Source organism: Taudactylus pleione, unplaced genomic scaffold, assembly GCF_031769625.1.
Source record: "Taudactylus pleione unplaced genomic scaffold, aTauple2 ptg000179l, whole genome shotgun sequence".
Taxonomy (NCBI): Eukaryota; Metazoa; Chordata; class Amphibia; order Anura; family Myobatrachidae; genus Taudactylus; species Taudactylus pleione.
This window is the reverse complement of record NW_028284581.1, coordinates 9,931,621-9,952,985: the sequence shown is the minus strand read 5'-3', so window position 1 is coordinate 9,952,985 and position 21,365 is coordinate 9,931,621. Positions and strand designations below refer to the sequence as shown.

At 44.6% G+C, this 21,365-nt stretch overlaps 1 protein-coding gene and 1 pseudogene across 1 annotated transcript; both read left to right on the top strand.

The window, feature by feature from the left end:
* Positions 1–5,304: 5,304 nt before the first annotated feature.
* LOC148519898 (uncharacterized) lies at positions 5,305–12,464 on the top strand. Its single transcript, XM_088475826.1, has 2 exons — positions 5,305–6,209; positions 12,440–12,464. Exons 1-2 carry the CDS (start codon positions 5,305–5,307, stop codon positions 12,462–12,464), a joined length of 930 nt encoding a protein of 309 aa, XP_088331952.1.
* A 7,573-nt stretch (positions 12,465–20,037) lies between these two features.
* On the top strand, positions 20,038–20,155 carry LOC148519897 (5S ribosomal RNA; annotated as a pseudogene).
* The last annotated feature ends 1,210 nt before the right edge of the window (positions 20,156–21,365 follow it).

Sequence of the window (21,365 nt, the reverse complement as noted above, 5' to 3'; positions counted from 1 at the left end):
ACACAAATCACAGTTATCTGTGTATGTTTCAGGGAAACTTGCAGTTCAGGAGGTGGTGCAACTTCTATTTACTCCCCGATTTGCATGCACAAATGGCCAAATAGAACAAAACAAATAATGGTAAATTCATGTGTTATGCTGAGTGAATGAAAAGTACATTCAAACTGAGTTGATTGTGTTTTAATTTTTTAGTGCAAAAATGGCTGAATTTGTGAGATTAATACGGCTGAATTCACCCCTCTAAATAAAAAAATCACACAATTTTAACATTGTGTTTGTAAATAATGAAATTTACACCTGAGAGTGCAATCTTGGACCAACAGAAATCTTAGTAAATTTACCCATAATCTTTTATACATACTCGTATGGCTATAAAATAAGCCAGAGTTGCATTGCAAAAGCACAAGCAATGTATTACAGTAGGAAATATGCTACAGGAATTAGTAAGATTGGCCATACCTAGACGTTCTAGTCACTACGTATTAAGCTGAACAAATGAGGAAGCATTTTAAAAATGAAATGTAAATATCCCCTAGAGAAAATTCTACTACAAAAATAATCATGGTGGATCAAATATCTGAACAATCTCCAACCTATTTAATTATTATTATTTATTTTTATCTGTTAGGGATGCGTATAATTGAATCAGTGTTCTATAAAGTTGTGCTGGCTCTTAGTGGGTACAATGAGGCAGGAATATTTCACTTGTACTGTAGCATAAACATGCGTCCTAACAGGGGTGGACTGGGCCGACAAGACACCGGGCCGGTTCCTGTTGGGCTGGCCCCTGTGATCCCTCTAGTGGCCTCAGCCCTTCCTTCACTCACCCCTGCTCAACTACTAGTGGCCGGGCTTGCACAATTGTAGCAAAGCTCCGATGGGCAGCTCACTGAAGTAAACAAAAAAATGGCCACCAGAGAAGCTGCTGCAATATGCCCAGCCGCAGCAGCTCCTCCAACAAGCCTTTGCGGAGCCTTTGCCACTGAGGGCTCTGCCTACAGGCTGTCTGCAGCCCATCCCCTCTTCGGCATCTGGCATCTGCAGCACTCTGCCTTGCCCTGCACACACACAGCAGACAGCACAGGAGGACTCAGGAGCCCGCACTGACCTGCCAAGCTTTCTTGCACCAGAGCTGCCTGCCATAGCCCACATCTAAGCCCCGCCCCTCCCAACATTTGTTCCTGCCCCCTTTTCAAAGAATCACAAATCGGGCCAGTAGCCTGGACCTCCCCCAGAGCCCTCCTTTCTCTCCTCCTCCCAACCTGACCTGGCTCTCTTCCGCACCTGACATAGCTCTACTCCCTACCTGACCTGGCTCTCCTTCCCACCTGACCTGGCTCTCATTCCCCTCCATACCTGACCTGGCTCTCCTCCACTCCTGACCTGGCTCTCCTCCCCTGCCCACCTGACCTGGCTCTCCTCCCTATCTCCCTGACCTGGCTCTCCTCCCCTCCCCACCTGACCTGGATCTCCTCCGCTCCCCACCTGACCTGGCTCTCCTCCCCTCCCCCCCTGACCTGGCTATCTGAATAAAGGCAGTCTCCAGTGCCGATGGAGTCCAGCTGAAGAGGAGAAATTGATAAGGAGTAGAGAATACAGGAGAAGCAAATAGTTGCAGAAAAAAGGTAAATGTTTTATTCTAAATGTTTATAATATATCTATTTAATAAGGTAATATGTATATGTGTATTCGTTTAATAAAATAATATATTTAATATTTTAAATTAAATATACAAAGTGTATATTTAATTCAAAATACTAAATATAGTATTTATTATTATTTATTATTGATGCGGTCATATTCCCAACTGTGGGGATTTCGGTGGTCAGAATGCCATCCAGGAGAGGCACTGACGCTGCCTTTTCCATTTCCCGGGTGCCTGCCGAGACTTTGTTACCAACGGGCACCCAGCAGCTCTTTCCCTGAAGCAGCAGCTGGAGGCTGGAGCTCACTCCTGAGCTCCACCTTCCTGCTCCCACAGTGGGTGAAGGGAGATATGTCATGACATCTCTACCATATTGCCCAGCACGAAGACTGGACGCGGTAGTTAGACAGTGGCAGACACAGGTGCGGGGCTTCAGGTAAATATAGTGATGTGTGTGTGTCTGTGACTTTATGTGTAAGGGGCACCACTACTGTGGGCACTGCGTAAGAGGAACTACTACTGTGGCCACTGTGTAAGGGGCACTACTACAGTGGGCATTGCATAGGGGGCACTATTACTTTAGGCAACATTGCAAAAGGGACACTATTACTACAGGGTGCATTGCAAAATGGGCACTATTACTACCGGGGGGCATTGCAAAAGGGGCACCACTACTACTGTGGGCATTGCAAGAGGGGCACTACTAATGTGGAAATTGCATATCAACATCGACAGCCTCCCCATTTGTAGCGAGCCCCGGAGCGAGATAATTTCTCTCTTGCTCCGGGGCTTGCGCACACGCATTGTGCACGTCACATGTGCACAATGCCCCACCATCGACCCACTTGCGAGCGCATAGCGCTTGCGAGCGGGTCTGAATCAGGCCCTATGTGAATAAGATTGTGCTACTGTGTGGTTTAATTTGAATTGGGGATACTATTGTGTGATCCCACCCCCTTTTGTAAGATCATGCCCCTTTGTGCACTATGTGCCTACGGTGCACACTGTCCCATTGTAGAAAACTGGAAGGAAGGGTGCAAATCTAATAGTTTATAGGATGGCGCCAAACATCCTAGCACCTACCCTTCACAGAAATAAAGAGTATGTTCACTGACTATATAGACAACACCAATATGACAAACATGACTTTAAAAAAAAAATGATGAAATTCAAAATTAGAACTTGCAAAGCAGCATGCGGATTTCCCATTGATGATCTCCATCGATGATGCCATTGGTGCCGTGGCTGAAGCCATGACTCAGTGGGTCACTCAGTTGGTGAGTTTCATCAGAGTCAGAGCTAAGGCCCTGATTCAGAGCCGGACGCTCTGACAGAGCGCTCGCTCTGAATCAGGGCCATCTTTCCTGATTTTAGAGTGGCCTCCTGGCCGCTCGCATAGCTGTGGGTGACAACCCACAGCTATAGCGAGTGGCCAAAAAAAGGTCACGATGGTCAAGACCACCACGACCATCGGGCTTGCGATGAGACCCTTGTGGTAGGGTCTCATTGCCGCAAGCCCTGGAGTGCTTTTGGCTCTATCAGAGCCAAAAGCACTCCCACTGACATCACTTGTGATGTCAGTGGGGCCGGCCCCAGATGGTAGGCATTCCCATGGGAACGTGGAAGGCTGTGCTGGGATCACGTGTTTGATCCCAGCATCAGCCGAGGTGCAGGGGCAGGCAGGGGGGATGTATCCTCTGCGGGACACATCCGTTGCCGGCGCTGGGACAGTAATGTCCCTAGCGTCGGTGCAGATACCGCGGGCACCTGGTGAAGGGACCGCCTGGTCCCTTTCACCAGTGCCGGCGGTACTTTGGCGCCGGGAGAAGCTTGGCTCCGGGCACAAGCTCAGCGGAGCTTGGCGCCCGGCAGCCAAGAAGCGGCGGGTAGCCGGCGCTGGGAGAGAGTACCTGCTCCCAGCGGCGGTCAGGCATTGGGCGCGGCGGGCATTTGGATCTGGCCGCGAGCCAAACCTGGCTCGCGGGCCAGCAACCAATCAGAGGCGGACGCGATGAGCCAATCGCACCTCGCCGCATCATAGCCCCGCCCACTCACGCCGTCTTGTATTAGACGGTGCCCAGCGGGAAAGTTCAGTTCGGCGGCGGAGAGGGAGGAGAGAAGACCTCCCGAAGAGCAGCAGTTCGGCGCGTGAACAGGGGCGTGGAAGAGGCCAGAAGACGCCGCTGTCAAGAGAGAAGACAGGCGGCGCCGGCTGGAAGAAGAGAAGAAGAGGCGGCGCCGCTGGCCAGGACTGGCCAGCGGCCGAAGAATGCGGCTGAGGACCGGAAAGGACTGTGGGGGAGGAAAGTAAAAGAGCGTCACGAAGTTCCCCCCCGCAGCCTCTTCCAATGTAGCAGGTAGGCCCTCCGTGAGGCCCACCATATACCCCCTCCCTAGACCGCCAGGATTGTCGGGCGCTAGGCCCATGGAGCATTGTCGGGCACTAGGCCCGTGGGCAATTAGTCAGGCACAAGGCCCGGGGGACAGTAGCGGGCATTAGGCCCCATAAAAGGATTGGCCCGTAATAAGGTGTGAGAGGCCTGGGTACTAGGCCCAGGCCACTAAATGATCGAGTAGGCGGGCACCAGGCCCGTGGCCATAAATCAGGCGTAGGCCTGTACCCATACAGGAGGGCACTAGGCCCTATATCTGAGCCCCAATAAAAGTGGTCTGGACATTAGGCCCAGGCCACTACCAGTGACTACCGTTAGGCAGGCCACTAGGCCTGAGCTGCAAAATAGAGCGGGACTCTGGGCAGTAGGCCCAAGTCCCTTGAGTACCCTGCAGTAGGCAGGCATAAGCCCTGAGCCGCTGGTAAGACCCTAGGCATTAGGTCCAGGGCCCTGAGCCCATTAGGTAGCCCCTGCATAGATGATTAGAGGTGTGAGCAGTGGTGGAGAGCTGTACGGCTTCCACCCATGAGGTAGTGGTTTCCCCAGTCACCAAGAAGAGGAGCTGGCCAGCTCTGGATAGGTAGCAGACATTTAAAGAGACAGTACCGTGTTTTACTCTTGTATATTTGGTCTGGGATTGGTGTTCCGTGCAGGGGCAAAAGTTTAGTTGTTGTTATATCTGTCGCACTACACACACCGTAGGTTGAGGGTGATGCCGTTTAGTATGTGTAGCTGCTTGACATAGGTTTAGGCCCTGCACGGCTGTGTTGTGTATCTCCTTACAGGGACCTGTAGGCGAGTGAGCGGACAAAGAGCAAGAGTGGACACGGTGAGAAATATCTGTGTGTACTGTCTCTCCCTGTTTGTTTGTCACTATCTATCTCTCCTTCCTTCTGGGCGGACGGTGAACCTTGCAACCCGGTGCAAGGACGGATCTTCACCTGGTGCGTGAGTACCGATAGGTGTAAATTCGGGATCTGAGGCCAAAAGTGCCAATGATGATCTTCACTTAAAACCTGAATTTATCCCCCAGTTCGGTAGGGCGCGTCGGTCGATGTGAGGAAGGACGGTACTCACCTCGTCTCCTTCCCCCTAGGTCATCGTGTCCGTGTTCTATTCGGAGGTTCCAGGACCGTCTGCTCAACACACGGCCTGAAGGTGAGAGGGTGCGACGCAAGGTAAGTAACAGATGTACACCTGCACGGCAGCAGGCATTGCACCGCACCGCCTCTCACATTTGGCGTAGTCGGCAGGATCACGGACACGATGTGGACCACCGGCAAGAGGACCCCCTTACGGACAGCTCCGGAGTGGAACCATCCCCGGGCATATGAGGACAAGAGAGACTGGATTACGGTGTCGGGAGAAGACATCATGAAGATGGTGCAGCGGTCGGTACTGCGCGGCAAGGAAGAGCGCCGGGAGAATGGGCCAAAGAACTCCGCTGTGACCCCCTGCAAGACGTGTCAGCGGCTGGGACATGATGCCAGCAAATGTCCCTGGCGTGAATTTAGGGCAAGAGAAGAGGAAGAAATGTCCCCGTTGGAGATCACACAGATGGCCCAGCAAGCGGTCCAGAGATGTGGTCAGAAGAACTCGGTGAAGAAGAGACTCTGGTGTATGCTCTGCGGAACCTACGGGCATGAGCATAATAGCTGTCCACGTGATGAAGAGTGGCACCAGGAGGATGAAGAATTCCGGTGTGAAGGATGTGGAGATCCAGAGCATGAGCTTCGAGACTGTCCGTGGGACGAAAATCAGATGATCTTGGATGGCAGAGCCCAGAATTGGACAGAAGAAGCCAGGGAAGTGGAGCAGAAGAGCCTGCTGGAAGTACGTTCGCAGGTGCCCATTGTTCCTGAGCAGGAGCCGAAGGGTAGAGACCCCTTTGTGATGAAGATGGCAACAGCACCCCCGTGCTGGAAGTGTCGGAAGCAGGGACACTTGGCCCATGAGTGTCCCTGGGAAGATGCAGTGGCACTGTTATGCCCCGAAGAGGTCCCAGTGAAGAAGAATCCTTGCCCGCAGAGGACGGATGTGGATGACTGGGAAGTGAAGATGCCGCGCTATAAAGAAGAGCATGAAGAGCCAGTGGCAAAGAAGTCTAGGATCTCCCCATGCTGGAAGAGTCTGAGACCTGGATACCCGGAGATGTCAGCGGAAGAGATGGAGTACGCTGAAGAAGGAAAGTGTCGCTTGCTGCAGGAGTCTGTGGAGAAGAGTCCAGACTCATGGAAAATGTCGGCGGAGACCAGGGAGGAAGAGGATGCCCCGGAGGAATCGACTATTGGGTGGTGGTTAGTGCCACACCCTGAATTCAGTGAAGATGCCCCAGACAAGTTGGAAGAAGAGTGGGTGGCTGCGGCACCCTTAGAAGAAAATTCCCCATGGTGGCCCATCGTGAGTGGCACTTCCGAGTTGCCACTCCCACAGAGGATCCGCAGAGTGAAGTCAGGAGGTACGAAGATGGAGAGCCCGGAGCCAGTGGAGAAGGAATGTGGGGTCATGGTCGGTCCCGGCTGGGCCCTTGAACAGATCCTTGCTGGAGGGACCATAGAATACCCTGACCCGCGGACGATGGAGATGGAAGAAGACTTTGTAGGGACTACAAAGGAAAAAGGGGGGGGAAATGTGGAAGGCTGTGCTGGGATCACGTGTTTGATCCCAGCATCAGCCGAGGTGCCGGGGCAGGCAGGGGGGATGTGTTCTCTGCGGGACACATCCGTTGCCGGCGCTGGGACAGTAATGTCCCTAGCGTCGGTGCAGATACCGCGGGCGGCTGAGGACCGGAGAGGACTGTGGAGGAGGAAAGTAAAAGAGCATCACGAAGTTCCCCCCCGCAGCCTCTTCCAATGTAGCAGGTAGGCCCTCCGTGAGGCCCACCATATACCCCCCACCCTAGACCGCCAGGATTGTCGGGCGCTAGGCCCATGGAGCATTGTCGGGCACTAGGCCTGTGGGCAATTAGTTGGGCACAAGGCCCGGGGGACAGTAGCGGGCATTAGGCCCCATAAAAGGATTGGCCCATAATAAGGTGTGAGTGGCCTGGGTACTAGGCCCAGGCCACTAAATGATCGAGTAGGCGGGCACCAGGCCCGTGGCCATAAATCAAGTGTAGGCCTGTACCCATACAGGAGGGCACTAGGCCCTATATCTGAGCCCCAATAAAAGTGGTCTGGACATTAGGCCCAGGCCACTACCAGAGACTACCGTTAGGCAGGCCACTAGGCCTGAGCTGCAAAATAGAGCGGGACTCTGGGCAGTAGGCCCAAGTCCCTTGAGTACCCTGCAGTAGGCAGGCATAAGCCCTGAGCCGCTGGTAAGACCCTGGGCGTTAGGTCCAGGGCCCTGAGCCCATTAGGTAGCCCCCGCATAGATGATTAGAGGTGTGAGCAGTGGTGGAGAGCTGTACGGCTTCCACCCATGAGGTAGTGGTTTCCCCAGTCACCAAGAAGAGGAGCTGGCCAGCTCTGGATAGGTAGCAGACATTTAAAGAGACAGTACCGTGTTTTACTCTTGTATATTTGGTCTGGGATTGGTGTTCCGTGCAGGGGCAAAAGTTTAGTTGTTGTTATATCTGTCACACTACACACACCGTAGGTTGAGGGTGATGCCGTTTAGTATGTGTAGTTGCTTGACATAGGTTTAGGCCCTGCACGGCTGTGTTGTGTATCTCCTTACAGGGACCTGTAGGCGAGTGAGCGGACGAAGAGCAAGAGTGGACACAGTGAGAAATATCTGTGTGTACTGTCTCTCCCTGTTTGTTTGTCACTATCTATCTCTCCTTCATTCTGGGCGGACGGTGAACCTTGCAACCCGGTGCAAGGACGGATCTTCACCTGGTGCGTGAGTACCGATAGGTGAAAATTCAGGATCTGAGGCCAAAAGTGCCAATGATGATCTTCACTTAAAACCTGAATTTATCCCCCGGTTCGGTAGGGCGCGTCGGTCGACGTGAGGAAGGACGGTACTCACCTCGTCTCCTTCCCCCTAGGTCATCGTGTCCGTGTTCTATTCGGAGGTTCCAGGACCGTCTGCTCAACACACGGCCTGAAGGTGAGAGGGTGCAATGCAAGGTAAGTAACAGACATACACCTGCACGGCAGCAGGCATTGCACCGCACCCGCCTCTCACAGGAACGCCTCCATCTGGCCAGCCACGCCATCGGCACACCCACCAAAGGGGGCATGCCATCACTCACCATCGACAGAACTCCCCCTTTGTAGCAATACCCATAGTGACGGCTTGCCCGTTGCTATCTGGGTCTCGTGCAAGCGTGCAACAGAGCCGGGTCCGTCATGCGCATGCGCACTGGCCCAAAATCGACCCACTTGCGAGCGCTCAGCGCTTAGCTCAGGTCTGAATCAGGCCCTAAGTTCCATCCTAATCAGTGGAAAACCATTAATGGTCAATGGCCATCCCTAATGCTACAGTAGTTGCCATTTGTATAGTCATCAGTGGCAGCTACCAATCAGAGTGCACTTTTGCTTAACTTTGCCTAGGTAAGAACACATCCCATTCTGCCTCTCCAGATCTAAGTGTAGGTAAGGTCTAAGGGGGTCATTCAGACCCGGTCGTTAGCGCCGATGCGCTCGGACCAGGTCGATGGCCCCCCACAGAGCATGCGCACGACGGCACTGGCACCGTCGTGCGCATGCATGAGACCCGCTACGACCGTCAGTGCTGGTCGTAACGGGTCTTGATCCAAAGGGGGTGAGTTGTCGATGTTGATTGACAGCTTGCCCCGTTTAGAAGGCGGGCCGGGGGGGTGGCAGCCCAAACGGGTGCGTTCCCATGGGTATGCCTACCATTTGGGGGCGGCCCCACTGACATCACTAGTGATGTCAGTGGAGAGCTTCCGGCTCAGACAGAGCCGAAAGCTCTCCGGGGCTTACGACAAGGTAGACCCTACCCTAGGGTCTCGTCATAAGCCCCGATGGTCACGATGGTCTTGACCATCGCGACCATCACCTTAGGTGGTCGTAAGGCTGTGGGTGTTAACCCACAGCCTTACAACCACAAAGGAGGACGTCTTGAAAATTCAAGATGTCCTGCCCTCATTCAGACCAACCGCACGCTCTGTGCGACCGGCTCTGAATGAGGTCCTAAATGTGTTTGACTCTTAATTATTGCATTTGTGTACACTCATCTACTGAACATATGCAGAGTAAATTCACGGAAGATATGCTGGCAAACTGACATATGTTCAACACGGCATCAGCCCAATTGTGTGTTGTAATGCATTATTAAAATAAATTATTTAAAATAATCAAATTGACTAAATATTTTGCACTTGTTGGGAAGCATGTACAGTACTTATATAAATACTGTATATCTTTGTTAAGTAATCCCAATTGGAAACACAAAACATTGACAGGATTAATATTGCTCAGCTATTCAGTTTTTGTTACATTTCCTATGTTGTACAAAGACATCTAGCAATAGCAACAGCTAGCTGCTGACTAGATAAATAAAAACATAAGGGGCACCTAAAACCCATATTTTAAGTCACAGCAATTAATGCCAACAAGATCTTATTACCTATAAATTAGCTGTAATAAAATAATAATAATAATAATAACTTTTTATATAGGACCTTTATACCAATAACACTCAACTCTCTTTACATTATGCAGAGAGCCATCTTGTAAGGGAGAAATTCAATTATCTGAGAGACTCATACACTAAGGAGTATGTTTACTAAAGTGCTGGTTTTTAGAAGTGGAATTGTTACTCATAGCAACCATTCAGATTCAACTTATCATTTATTTAGCACATTCTAGTAGATAATAGCTACAATCTGATTGGGCGCTATGGGCAACAACTCCACTTAAAAAAAACCCACTTTACTTAATATACCCCTAATAGTACACCTGTTATTTTGCAGGAAATAAGCAAATTTTTGCTTACATCCCAGATAGTTGAGGGCAGAAAAAAAACAAGGTTTTCCTCCCATATTAACCCAAATATGCACTCAGCTGCACATCACATGAGAATCAGAAAGAATCACATAGCCTATTGCTTCTAAATTCCTTACCACAGACACACTAGGATCCATTTTGTCTGAATTATTAAACTACAAGTACTAATTACCAATATGTTTTTGGAGTAACTGGAGTACTCAATGTTATCACCGGGAAAATAGACAAACTCCATACAGTTGGGGCACTAGCTGAAACTAAACCCTTAATCCAACTTAGTGAGCCCGGAATTCTAACCCCTGTGCCACCATTGAGAAATTAGAATTTAGGCTGTATGCCATAGGTGCTGTGTTCAAATTATCGAAGTGCATATTTCAAAGTGTGATTCGAATTCATGCAAAAATTTGGCATTTTGCCATGGTTAAACCAAAGAAGAACAGAAGAAGAACATGCTCTCAGCCATCTCTGCTTCAGAAGAACAGCTTTGAGACAACAATTGTGAGCTAGCTGACACTTCAAAACAAAAACCTACTGTCTGCATACAGGGACGCCGAAAGGGGAGGAGCGGGTACAGATTACCCGGGCCCCAGGGCATGGCAGGGGGCCCGTGCCGCTGGAAGCACACTGTGATTTTTTTATCAACTTTTTTTTTTTTTAATAGTCCCTTCTCAAACCAACCATCGCTGTCAGCGGGCACCGGGTGGGCGCTGTCAGTGGATGTCATCATCTTGCGAGGCTCTCATCACCAGAAGGCAGCACAGCTCCATTCGGCAGCGGCGGGTGGGGCCTGAGGGGATTGCACAGATAGAAGAGGTGAGCGTTGGGCACGGTGCGGGCATCCATGTTTGTGTGGTGCAGGGAGGCAGCACTCAACTGACAAGGGAGAGGGTGACTGGTGTGGGACAGGCTGCACTGAAGAGAAGAGCCTGACTGTCCTTGCTGTGCTGTGAGCCTGTGTGTGAGTCTCAGAGTATATATATGTGTGTGTGTGTGTGTATGTATATATATGTGTATGTGTGTATGTATATATATACATATATGTATATATATATACATATATATATAAAAATGAAAAAAGAAAGCACCTACTAGTGTCCAAAAATAAACCACAAGTGAGACCAGAAGTGAGGATAAATACACTACTTATCTGTTGTGGAATTCTTCGGTCATATGACCATTAAGAGAGATATGTAGAAAAAACAAAAAAACAAAACAGTGTGTATTGTACCGCACTGTATGTTATTATATAGCACACAACAAAAACTTAAGTTAGACCCTTTTTTTTTATGGAAAACAGTCTTTTCCCAAATATAGCTCAAGCAAGTGGTCATAGTAAATTTTTCAATGTAATAGAAAAAGTTTTTAATAACACAGTGACATAAAATGGTAAAAAAACACAGGTTCAAGAAAAATAAAAATTATATGCTTATCTATCCATTTAAGGAGGATTGAGGTACAGCAAAGCCCAAGGTACAGCAAGCCCAACACGTTTCGTCTCTAGGACTTCATCAAGTGGATGTAAACTATATGATAAGAAGCTGTATTTATACCTTGGTAAGATTGAAAATGAGAATCACACGTGTAGAGCAATTGTGATGTCACTTCCTGTGACTAAATCTTGTCAGGACTAAATAAAGTTAAAAATGGGATATTATATATACCTATGAAATCATCTAAGGTAGCTGGTATATATACAAGTATAAATAGATTAAAAATAAAACAGAATAAATACAAATAAATGTGAATTGACCATTAGGCATTCCACTTCTGGTATCGGACTGCCGGTGGAACGCAGGTGGCACGCAAACACGTCATTTCCAGCATCAAACATTCCAGAGGGACGTTAATAACATCCAGAATCTATCACATAGAACATGAGGACACTAAAAAATAATCTATACAAAGTAAAGAGTCAATCAAAAGTGTTCAATGGGCAGTATTGAGCCACCCGTGGAACGCAAGCTCACGTATATCCACGTCATATCCTATGACAGGTGGCACGCAAACACATCATTTCCGGCATCAAATATTCCGGGGGGACATAAAATAAATCCAAAATCTATCGCATAGAACATGAGGACACTAAAACATAGTCTGTACAAGATAAAGAGTCAATCAAAAGTGTTTCAGCGGGCAGTACTAAGCCACCTGTGGAACGCAAGCTCACGTGTGTCCATGTCCTATGACAGATCCTTGAGGAGGCGGATCCACGATCATTCCTCGTCATTTCCGGCATCCGATATTTGAGTGGAACACAGAAAATTTTCCAAAGTAGATCGCTGGTGGAATGCCACCGCCATCTTTGACGGAAAACCCCATTCCCTGTACTGGATCTTGTCCGTTCCGGCATCGAATCACATATTGATGCAAAATACTTATTCTAATCTTTTATATCAGAGTTGGTTCGAGAATTCCACCATAATGCATAAAACAGTAAAGTACTTCTTTAAATGCATGACTGTCTCTTTTTCTTTGTGCAGATCACAAAATTACTTAAAGGCATAGGACTTCCATATTTCCTTTTTAAAAGGATAAGGGTTACCTAAAAACAAGCAACACATTAGAATAAAATTAGGACTATAAATATATGTATAAAATGATACCACTAGTACATAAATAGTAAATTATGTAAAACAGACTAAAACCAGAATAGAAAGGCAGCAATAAAAAGTAAATAATAAAAAAATTTCATAAAAAAGGTGCTATCTCAAAATATTCATTAAAACCAAGAGGAGAGACAGTCTGTTGCTCATACATCCAGAACATCTCTCTTTTAGATAATTTATTCAAAATATCACCTCCTCTTTCACCCGGTTTTACTAATTCAATAGCTTTAAAAGTCAAGAATTCTGGGTCAGAGCGATGTTCATCCAAAAAGTGTTTAGATACTGCATGACTGGTGACTTTATTTTTTATATTTCGCACATGTTCTTGAATGCGCAATTTTAGATTTCTCTTAGTTTTTCCAATATATTTAAGTCTGCATGGACATTCTAACAGATAAATCACCATGGTCGAATTACAGTTCATGAAGTCTTTGATCACAAACTCTTTGGAATTATTAAAGTTCATGAATTTCTTCCTATTCGGATGAAGATATTTGCAGATGTTACAATTGCCACATTTAAAACACCCTTTACATTTCATAAAAGAATTTGAATCTGATGATGGATTTTTCCTATACAAACTAGGAGCTAGAATATCTTTTAGGTTCTTATTTTTCCTGTATACAATTTTAGGTTTAGATGGTAAAATCCCCTTAAGGATTGGATCCATCAATAGCACGTTCCAATGTTTGTTTAGGGATGTTCTAATAAGGTTCTCTTGACAGTTATATGTTGTGATAAAGGGGATGATGGATTCTTCTTTCTTTGGCAACTGTTTTTTGAGTAGTTCTGTTCTGTCTGTCTCAAGAGTCTTTTTTAATGCCTGGTTTATTACAGATTCTGGATATTGTCTTTCCTTAAATCTTTTTGCATAAATATCTAGTTGCAGATCACAATCCTCTTGAGTACTGCAGTTCTACTTAATTCGATGGAATTGCGAATAGGGGATATTAGTTCTCCATGTTTTAGCGTGACAACTTTTGAAATGCAAATAACTGTTTGTATCGACTTCTTTTATGTAATTGCAGGTATGGATTTCATCACCTTTGGCCGAGAGAGTAAGATCCAAAAAATTAATCTTGACTGTATTCAACTGGTATGTAAATGTTAAATTATATTCATTATTTGATATCCAATTAAAAAATTCTAAAAAAGTAGCCTCATCACCTTCCCAGATACTCAAAATGTCATCTATATATCTTTTAAAAAGAATCAAATGACTTAAAAAAGGATTATTAGAATGAATAAAATCTTCTTCCCAGCTACCCATAAGTAAATTTGCAAAACTGGGTGCAAAAATAGTCCCCATTGCCGTCCCGCATATCTGTAAATAAAATTGTATCCTGAAATTTAAAATAATTGTGGCAAAGAATAAAACCAATAAAATCACAGATTGCTTCTTTATGTATACTGGATAGGCCTAAATCTTCTACAGGCCTCAATACCCTTTTCATGTTTGATACATGTATAGAGACTTTGAACATCAATCGTGATCCAATAATATGATTCTTTCCACTTAAATTGGGACAATATATTTAGCACACTATTGGTGTCTTTTAGAAAGGATGGCAATTGAGTAACATATTTTTGAAGAAAAATGTCAATATACTCAGACATATGAGATGTCAGGGAATCGATGCCCGCAATTATGGGTCTTCCCGGTGGATTAATAAGGGATTTATGAATCTTAGGTAGGAAGTAGAAAATTGCTATTACTGGGGTGAAAATCATTAAATACTGGAATTCTTCTTTTTGAAGTACATTGTTATGAAGGTATTGGATGAGTTTGTTTCTAAGTTCTTCAATAAAGTCATTGGTTGGATCCTGTGACAATTTTTTATATGATGTTTCATCATTCAGTAGTCTATAAGCTTCCTCTTCATACTCTTTTTTATCCAATATTACCACACTTCCAACTTTGTCCGCCTGTTTTATAATGATCTCTTCATTTTCTTGTAAGTGTTTCAGTGCTTCTTTCTCAGAATTTTTTAAATTAGAATAGACAAATGGTTTTATCTCTTTATCACATAGATCTTTTTTCACAAGATCATAGAATACACCTATGTGATTGCCCTTCGAATCTAATGGATAGAAATTGGACTTTCACTTTAATCCTGATTTTAATGTTGTAGGGGTCTCCATCTTAGTATCTTTATTTAAATCTTTCTTGGCAAAATGTCTTTTAAGTGTTAAAGATCTTGTGAATTTGTTTAAATCGATAAAAGTTTCAAATTGGTTCATTTGTCTACTAGGGGCGAACTTGAGACCTTTTTGGAGTAAGGAAATTTCGGCGGTTTTCAAGGGATATTTAGATAAATTAAAGACACCGTTTAAAGAGGGATCCATTACTGGAGGTAGCGCCTTTTGTTGTGCCTTCCTTCTGCCTCCTCTGGTTCCTCTTCTTCTGGGAGGATTCTTTTCATAGGGGATGCCATTTTGAATCTTTCTCGAAAAAAAGTTGTTCTTGTTGGATTTTGTCTCTCTACAATTGGGTCTGGTGATAAAAAATCCGAGCTACTATTTGAGTCCAACCGTTGTAGAGCTGAAAATCTGTTCTTTGTATTGATATCTCTTGTAAAAGGTGAATATGATGAATCATTAAGATGTAATCTCTTTGGTTTCATATGGAATTTCTTTCTCTGATGTGGTGCAATTCTCCAATTTCTATTAGCATTTGTTGTAAATTGTGGGTTTCTCTCTTTTTGAAACCTACTCCAGTTGGTAACTTTATTGTTTAAATAGTCTTGTTTGTCTCAAAGAAATTTTTTCTGTTTACCTTCTACAACCTCCTCCTCAATTTTTTCCAATTTTTTAGTAAGAATAATATAATTTTCTTTAAAATTTTGTTTCTTCTTATGTGGTATTAGAAGTACTTCTTTGGCTTTGGGATCTTCTTCTATTTTGATCAATGTTTTCTTCTTCTCTGAGATAATCAGTTTCATTAGAGTAACCGAACAGTTATTCAGGATTTCATCCAAGGTATCAATGAATACTTGATCGTCCTACCCAAATGTTGGTCTTTTGTTTATTCTTAGCCCTCTGGGGATCCTGTTAACTGAAATATATTGTTCAAGGCCTTTAACTTCCCACCATGCTTTAATCTCTTTAATTAATAGTTTCTCCACATCCCAGAAGAGCGTGTCTATATCATCAATATTAGTCGTGATATTTGGTGCATTAAAGCCTTCTTCATTGAAGATTTTTTGACAGAGGTCAATCCTTTTCTCAAACCCTCTGTTTTTAAACATTGTGTCAAAAAAAAACAGGCAGCCTCTGGTTTTAGTCTGTTTTACATAATTTACTATTTATGTACTAGTGGTTTCATTTTATACATATATTTATAGTCCTAATTGTATTCTAATATGTTGCTTGTTTTTAGGTAACCCTTATCTTTTTAAAAAGGAAATATGGAAGTCCTATGCCTTTAAGTAATTTTGTGATCTGCACAAAGAAAAAGAGACAGTCATGCATTTAAATGCCGGAAATGACGAGGAATGATCGTGGATCCGCCTCCTCAAGGATCTGTCATAGGACGTGGACACACGTGAGCTTGCGTTCCATGGGTGGCTTAGTACTGCCTGCTGAAACACTTCTGATTGACTCTCTATCTTGTACAGACTATGTTTTAGTGTCCTCATGTTCTATGCGATAGATTTTGGATTTATTTTATGTCCCCCCGGAATATTTGATGCCGGAAATGATGTGTTTGTGTGCCACCTGTCATAGGATATGATGTGGATACATGTGAGCTTGCGTTCCACGGGTGGCTCAATACTGCCCATTGAACACTTTTGATTGACTCTTTACTTTGTATAGATTATGTTTTAGTGTTCTCATGTTCTATGTGATAGATTCTGGATGTTATTAATGTCCCTCCGGAGTATTTGATGCCGGAAATGACGTGTTTGCGTACCACCTGCGTTCCACCGGCTGTCTGATACCGGAAGTGGAATGCCTAATGGTCAATTCTCATTTATTTCTATTTATTCTGTTTTATTTTTAATCTATTTGTACTTGTATATATACCAGCTACCTTAGATGATTTCATAGGTATATATAATATCCCATTTTTAACTATATTTAGTCCTGATAAGATTTAGTCACAGGAAGTGACATCACAATTGCTCTACACGTGTGATTCTCATTTCATATAGTTTACATCCCCTTGATGAAGTCCTAGAGATGAAACGCGTTGGGATTTCTGTACCTTGGGCTTTGCTGTACCTCAATCCTCCTTAAATGGATAGATAAGCATATCATTTTTATTTTTCTTGTACGTGTGTTTTTTTACCATTTTATGTCACTGTGTTATTAAAAACTTTTTCTATTACATTGAAAAACTTACTATGACCTCTTGCTTGAGCTATATTTGGGAAAAGACTGTTTTCCATATAAAAAAGGGTCTAACTTAAGTTTTCATTGTGTGCTATATAATAACATACAGTGCGGTACAATACACACTATGTTGTTGTTTTTTTGTTTTTTCTACATATCTCTCTTAATGGTCATATGACCGAAGAATTCCACACCAGATAAGTAGTGTATTTATCCTCACTTCTGGTCTCACTTGTGGTTTATTTTTGGACACTAGTAGGCGCTTTCTTTTTTCATTTTTTTATATTCACTTTGGGTACCAATCCCTATCACTAATTGGGAGCAGTCACTTAATTATTATTTAAGGTGTGTCACCCATAGATTAATAATTAATCTTCCTCTTTTTGATGCAATTAATTATTTGGAGTGTCACTTTACAAATCAGTGCGCCCCTATATTCCATACACTATATATATATATATATATATATATATTTATTAAATATATATATTTTACACACATATTACATATATACTTATAGAAATATGATATATACGTGTATATTTGTATAATAAGTATAAATGATATATCACATACATATTTAGAATATATCACTTTTATATAATAAGTATTTATATAAACATGTGTAAAATTTGTGTATAACATATATATATATATATATATATATATGCAAGGTCCAGTGCATGCTGCTGAAATAGTTAAATACAGTGGGATGGTGGCACAGATTAGTAATGCTGTTTCTCATGAAGGCACAATAAAGGCCTGAAACATATCTTGTAATGTTGCAGTGAGTCTATTTCTAATCTGGAGTGCCACCATCCTACTGTATTGAGATATATATATAAGAAAATTAATATCCGGCACTCATATGCTCCTTGAAAACGCGCGCCGGTGCCCTCCTGAATCACCAGCCCTATGGAAGGATGGAAACACGAATATCTTAAGATGCCTGAGTGCCGCCCATTTTGCTATATATATATATCCACACCCCCTCCATGGGGGGGCCTGGGAAGTTACTGTACCGGGGCCCAGGATTTCTCTTGGCAGCCCTGTCTTCATAACCTGGCCACTCCCCACTGAACTCCCGACTTGGACACTGCAACAACTTACCATCTTGCTAGACAGTATATGAACTGACCTCTTGCTTTCATAAACAGATGTGACTTCTTCCAGCTTTCCCACTTTGACTGCAAATGTATGCACACTTTGCACCATGTGACTTGCTGTACACGTGTGCACCATGATATGCCAGCCTGGGGCTTGGTTTGCACTATGCAATTGTATGGATTACGGGTGTGAATGCAGCATGCATACCCAACTGCGGAGGCATGACTCACACCCAGGGCCGCCATCAGTGGTGGACTGTCGGGACTGAAGTCCCGGGCCCAGACACTCAGGGGGCCTGCCCATCCACTTCTACCCCCTGCCGCTGCCCAAGCCCAGGTAAGTCCTCCTGCCCAGCCCCTTACACAGCCCCGGCCAGACATTCCGGGGGCCCACCTGCCGCTAACACCTGCCGTTGCACAATGGTAGAAGCCGGACTCTCTGGGGGCCCTGCCCGCTCCTAGTACCGCACCACCTGCCAACGTCGTACATCAGTCAACATTATTAACTGTGTCACAGCAGGAACTGCCACTGCTCTACTGTCTTGCTCAGCAGCGCAACGGCAGTTCCTGCTGTGATACAGTTCCTCATACTTGAAGGACTGCTGGGAGCGCAACGCTGACCTCGTGACGTCACATCGCGCTCCCTGCCAAAGAGAAGAGCCTCCGGCCATGTGGGAGACCCAGACCAGCTGACAGAGGAAGAAAAAAGATTCTGCACAGAACTATTTCTTAGAGTAAATTAAGGGAGGAGGTGAACAAGCCCTCTGCAGGGCGAAATGCGCATCCTCATCGTTATTTACACATTGTTGGACTTCCAGCCAGTGCACGGGCTGGACGCCTCAGAGACTGGGATGCAGGAGTGGTATTGTATTCATTTACACGTTGTTATAGCAGGACCTCTTTGTCCTTGAACCCGCTTCATTGCGGGGATCTGTATACAGGAGGCTTACTTATTTATTCATACACTGACACAGTAGGAACTTTTGTGTCCTAGGACCTATCTTTACTGCCCATTTATCGATTCATATGGGATCTCTTTATGCCACTTGCTGATCACAGCTTTAATAATATATGTGTGTATATATACTCCAGAGATCATCTGTCAACTGTGACCATTTTTTATATTCTACATGTTCTGTCAATTCTGTCTCTGTCATACTTACAGGGTCACTTGTTAAACTGGTACTTTTGTTGACTGGCTGTGATTTATTTTTCTATCTTTTCCTGTGTATCTTATTTCTAAGCCATTCTATAGCAATACATTTCTTCATATCTCTCTCACTTTGGAGAGATAATGTGTATCACCTAGGATTATTTTATCACTTCCCCTTTTTTTAGATATACACTAGTCAGTTTGACCTATAAATCTTTTTCTTCTACTGGTGGATTCAATTACGTTAATTGACTAATTGATGTATGTGCAATAGGACCCTTTGGTCCAGGATTTGATGTATATGTGTTGTGATTTTTCACTAATGTTTTTTTCTTATCTAATTACCAATTTATGTGGACCTTTATTATTTAGCCCACAATAATTTTTACAGAGACAGTGAGTTCTGATTCTTTACATTCTTTGATGGTCTGAGAAGACATAGGTTGTGTCATTTTATTCTGGCTCATTATAGCAATTATAAGCATCAGGTGGTGACATATATATGTTTCCACCTAGTTGGCATATACAATACTGCTCCCAGTTTGACTGATCATGTTATTACAGCTTACCTCAAGATATTACAGTTCATCACAAGATATTCTGCCGGACTAACTGTATATGTCCTTTATACAGCTTCAATATATGCATAAATGTTTATGATTTACCTTCTTATTGAATAAAAGGGGTTTAGAAGCACATCATATTATCTGCATATTAAGTCTGGCAATTTCCTTTGACTGATTTATATGGTACATTTAAGGTTTGCCTGTGCATTCCTTCTTTGTAAGCTGTCATTAACCAATAAATGGACTATCAACAATACTAGTCCTACATATATATTGCTTTGACCTGGTAACTATGCAATTTTCCCAAAATATATCTACAGCCATACAATACGTGATTGCCCAAACTCGTCTGATCTTGGAAGCTAAACTGTATTTGGCCTAGTTAGTACCTGGTAGGGTGACCCCCAGGGAATACCAGGTGCTGTAGTTTAAGATACACATTTGGGAGTGATTTTTTATAAGGACAAGCAATGTAAAAGTCTATATTATTATTTTTGTAATATACCCAATTTCTGAGTGTGTAATGAATTATTAATTCGCCTTCAAACTTCATTATGATTCATGAAGTTTGTTTCTCTATGATGGACTCATACCATCTGAATTTCTGAATAAACAATATGGTACATGTTTATTATTTTATTGTTACTAATAAAAGTTATGTCTTAATTTAATTAGAATTAATAATTAACAGTGCCCCAGACAATAGCCATACTTTTTTCTTTTTTGTTGTTTTTTTTCAGCTGACAGAGGATCAAGCAAAAGGTTAGAGAGGGGGACATAGGGCCTGATTCAGACCCACTCGCGAGCAGCTGTCTGCTCACAAGTGGGTCGATGTTATGGACTGAGCATGCGCACGACGGAGGGAGCTCCGTTGTGCGCATGCGCCAGACGCGACGAGCGAAGGAAAGTCCTTCGCTCGTTGTGTCTGATCAAAGGGGGTGTGCTGTCGATGTTGATTGACAGCACGCCCCCTTTGGTAGGCGTGCCGGGGGCGTGCCACCCTGATGGGGGCGTTCCCATGGGAACGCCTCCTGTCAGAAGCCGGCCCACTGACATCACTATTGATGTCAGTGGAAGTGATTTTGGCTCTGATAGAGCCAAAATCACTCCGGAGCTTGCGGTTGAAAACCTCAACCGCAGGCTCCGGCTCGCAATTTCGATGGTCACGATGGTCACGACCATCGCGGCCATCAAAATGCACACTCGTATAGCCTGTGGGTGGTGACCCACAGCTATACGAGCGTCCAGGAGGACGCTCCATTTTCATGGAGGCCGGCCCTCATTCAGAGCGTGCGCTCTGCTCAGAGCGTACGGCTCTGAATGAGGGCCATAGAAGGCTAGAATTACAAAGGGGGCTGAAAGGGGGCAGAAGGCTGGAAAGACAAGGGTGCTGAATGGGGGCAGGTGGCTTGAAGAACTAGGGGATGGAAAGGGGGCAGAAGGCTTGAAAGACAGGGAGGAAAGTGGGCAAGGATCTGGAGATGACACAGGACAGAGAGGCTGGAATGACACAGGGATCTGGAGGAGAGGCTGGACAGGAAGCTGGAATGTTGCAGGAATCTGGAGGTGACACAGGAAGCAGGAGGCTGGAGATGACATGGGGTATGTAGCTGGAAAGACAAGGGGATAGATGGGACATG

What these genes read in the sequence shown, in the direction of transcription:
- LOC148519898 (XM_088475826.1), top strand. Translation starts at nt 5,305, where the DNA reads ATGTGGACCACCGGCAAGAGGACCCCCTTACGGACAGCTCCGGAGTGG. An exon ending in ATGTCAGCGGAAGAGATGGA is followed by an intron (nt 6,210 to 12,439) that starts GTACGCTGAAGA and finishes TTCTTTGTGCAG; the next exon opens with ATCACAAAATTACTTAAAGG.